We start from the raw sequence: 3,378 nt of genomic DNA on the forward strand, positions 1-3,378 counted from the left end.
CCGATTCACCTTTGCTCTAGCATCTCGTATGACCTTCTTTACTTCCCTTTTAGCCTCTTTGTATTTTTCGTAGTTCTCGTCACTCCTACATTTCCCCAATAGTTTATAGGATTCTCTCTTACTCTTTACTGCTTGTCGTACATCTTCTGTCCACCAAGATGTGTCCTTACCCGGTGGCATGCTACCTTTAGATTCCCCTAGAACCTCCTTCGCTACTTCCCTTATACTATGCTCCATCTTATTCCATATCGAATCTATATCTAAATCCATATTGCAAGTCCAAATATCTTTTTTGGTCATCTCATCCACAAATTTTTATTGATTCTCCCCTTGCAATTTCCAGCATCGATCTCTTCCATGGAAGATAATTCCGTCCATTCAACACTACACTTACAAGTATCAATCCCATATTATCTAGATTTTGATTCACATTCGTTGTTTCTTGTTTGTTGTGACTTAGATCTGAGATTGAATCTGAATTTGAGAATTGTTGTTCGCTTTCTTCTTCTTCTATAATCTCTTCCTCTTCCTCTGTTTCTCTACTCTGAATATTTTCTACTACTTCAGAGTATAATCTTCTTCTTCGAGTCATCTTTTATCTTCTTTGCATTTCTGGATCTATCCATATTGCTCTAATACCATGATAATTTGAGAGAAGGAAATATTGAAAAGGGGAAGGAGATTGAATTCTCATTAACCAAACAAAGCCATAATGATTACAACTATATAAAGGAGGAAACAGACAAAAGAGCAAGCATCGTGCTAGGTGCATGCTGATAACAAACAAAGGCAAATAACCACAAAGCTCCTTATACAAAATAAAACTGAAATAACAAAATAACAACTAACTCCTTCAGTTTTTAGGAAAGAGCCAATCTAATATTTCAAAAAGTACAATTAAAATTCTCACTAACAAAAATTAGCACATGAGATGATTATGCGGTTAACCCCTCTATAACGATGCACCACATATCTATCACTTTAATTTTTCAGCATTATAAATTGGTTGGAAGGGCTTAATTATATTTGTGGTCCTCCAAGTATAGGATGTGAACACTAATGCCAGAATCATCCAAATATGTAATAGTTTTAGCGATATTCTGATAATAACAAGTCACCCAAGAAGACGTGCACAGAAACAAGCCAAATTTTATTTTGATCTATATAGAAATCTGGTTTAGGTGTGTGATTTGCGTGTATTTTATGTCTTCTCCCTCCTGATATTGTATCACATGAGAAGTCATTGTCACTACTTTCATAAAGTAGCTTATATACATGACCTATGTCTCCATTAGGTAGAAAGAATCAAGGTAGTGGAGCAAAGTCTGTAAAATGAGTGCCAATGATGCTTCAGATACACAAAACCAAGCTGAAGATATTGAAATCTATATCTCAACCTTGCCTCAACAACCAAGCTGGCGTCCTTCACCAAATCTATACAAATACCAAGGTTTCTGGTGCTTTTCAAATTTCCTGAAAGGAATCATATTGTTTCAGAAAAACTTCATCCCTCAACCCAATGATTTTCTCCTTTGCAGCACTCCAAAATCAGGCACAACTTGGCTTAAATCTCTATCTATTGCCATTTCAACTAGATCTAATAGTCCTCAAAGTGATCCAAATCTTTTACTCACTAATCCACCACACCAGATTGTGCCTTTTCAGGAATTTCTTTATTCTGATGGCCATGAAAGGGACATTTAAAATCGGATAATTTCCACGCATGTTCCTTTCGATTCCTTGCCTAAATCCATTCTCAACTCCAACACTAAACTCATTTATGTGTGTAGGAATCCCAAGGATGTTCTTGTTTCGATGTGGCATTTCGTGTCTGGTAAGAACAAACATATTCAACAACTTACATTCCAGGAAGGGTATGAAAAATTCTGCAATGGAGTTTCTGCTTATGGACCGTATTGGGATCATGTGTTAGGATATTGGAAAGCAAGTTTGGAATTCCCTGACAGAGTGTTATTTCTGAAATATGAAGATATGATGGATGATACTTGCATCTATGTGAAGAAAATGGCTGATTTCATGGGATGTCCTTTCTCGGTTGATGAAGAGAAACAAGGTATGGTGGAGAAGATTGTTGAGTTGTGTAGTTTTGAGAGTTTGAGCAATTTAGAGGTGAATAAGAGCAAAAATATCAGCAGTCATATGGCTTTAAGAATTGAAAACAATGAATTCTTCAGGAAAGGTAAAGTTGGAGACTGGAAAAACTATTTCACTGATGAAATGGCAAAAAAACTTGACCAAATCACCCACCACAAGTTTAGTGGTTTTGGATTATATGTCTAAAGGATCCGAATTCCACTGGATTCAAACTTGATCAATAAATAATTTCTATCTTTTTTTTTAATGTATGGGGATGTATGTTTAAAAGTGAAACAGAGAAAAGAAGAAGAAATGATTTTAATATATCGACATTGCTGATAAAATATCAGCTATTTATACAATTAGAAATAAACCCTAAGGCTAATTACAATATAACTCCTTCAACTATTATTATTCTCTAACACCCCCTCCTCAAGATGAAATACTTTTCATCTTGTCTTTCACAACTGTGTTGTTACTTGGTTTATTTCCATCTGCAGTAAAAGAAGATGAAATGTCAACACTTTGATACAAATGCATTTGATTTAAGGCTGAAGCCATCTGAGCTCCTGTAAGAGGCTTTGTGAACAAATCAGCAAGCTGATTAGCCGAAGTAATATACGGAGTATATAGAAATCCTGCCTCCATATATTGTCGAACAAAATGACAGTTGATTTTCACGTGCTTCATCTTCTCGTGGAAAACATGATTGGCTGCTATATATATTGCTGCTTGACTTTCACAAAACAATGTGATTGGTAATTGAGGTGCAATATGAAATTCAGCCAACAAATACGTCAACCATTTCAATTCACAAGATGTAATTGACATAGCTCTGTATTCTGCTTCTGCAGAACTTTTGCTAACTGGCCTTTGTTTCTTTGATTTCCAAGACACAAGGCAATATCTAACAAACACACAATAGCATGTCATCGATCGTCTAGTAACTGAACACCTACCCCAATCTGAATCACAATAGCCTCTCATTTGAGATAAATCAGAATTGTCTGTGTAATACAAACCCACCGTAACTGTGCCCTTCAAATATTTCACGACATGCCTGGCTGCCTCCATTTGGATACAAGTAGGAATACTCATGAACTGGCTTAATTGTTGTGTAGCAAAAGCAATATCAGGCCTGGTAAAACCTAAATATAACAATCTCCCAACTAATCTTCTATAGCTCTCTGGTTTTTCATAGGCATGAGATTCTTCATCTAGCTTTAACCCTGTGGGAAAAGGATTATCAACACTGTGAGCTTCACTCAAACCAGCATCCTT

The 3,378-nt window shown here is 36.0% G+C and overlaps 1 protein-coding gene across 1 annotated transcript; it reads left to right on the top strand.

Annotated features, from left to right (window-relative positions):
* The first annotated feature begins 1,332 nt into the window (after positions 1-1,332).
* LOC136227076 (flavonol 4'-sulfotransferase-like) lies at positions 1,333-2,345 on the top strand. Its single transcript, XM_066015794.1, has 2 exons — positions 1,333-1,653; positions 1,720-2,345. Exons 1-2 carry the CDS (start codon positions 1,333-1,335, stop codon positions 2,299-2,301), a joined length of 903 nt encoding a protein of 300 aa, XP_065871866.1. The 3' UTR covers positions 2,302-2,345.
* The last annotated feature ends 1,033 nt before the right edge of the window (positions 2,346-3,378 follow it).

Source organism: Euphorbia lathyris, chromosome 4 (genome assembly GCF_963576675.1).
Source record: "Euphorbia lathyris chromosome 4, ddEupLath1.1, whole genome shotgun sequence".
NCBI lineage: Eukaryota > Viridiplantae > Streptophyta > Magnoliopsida > Malpighiales > Euphorbiaceae > Euphorbia > Euphorbia lathyris.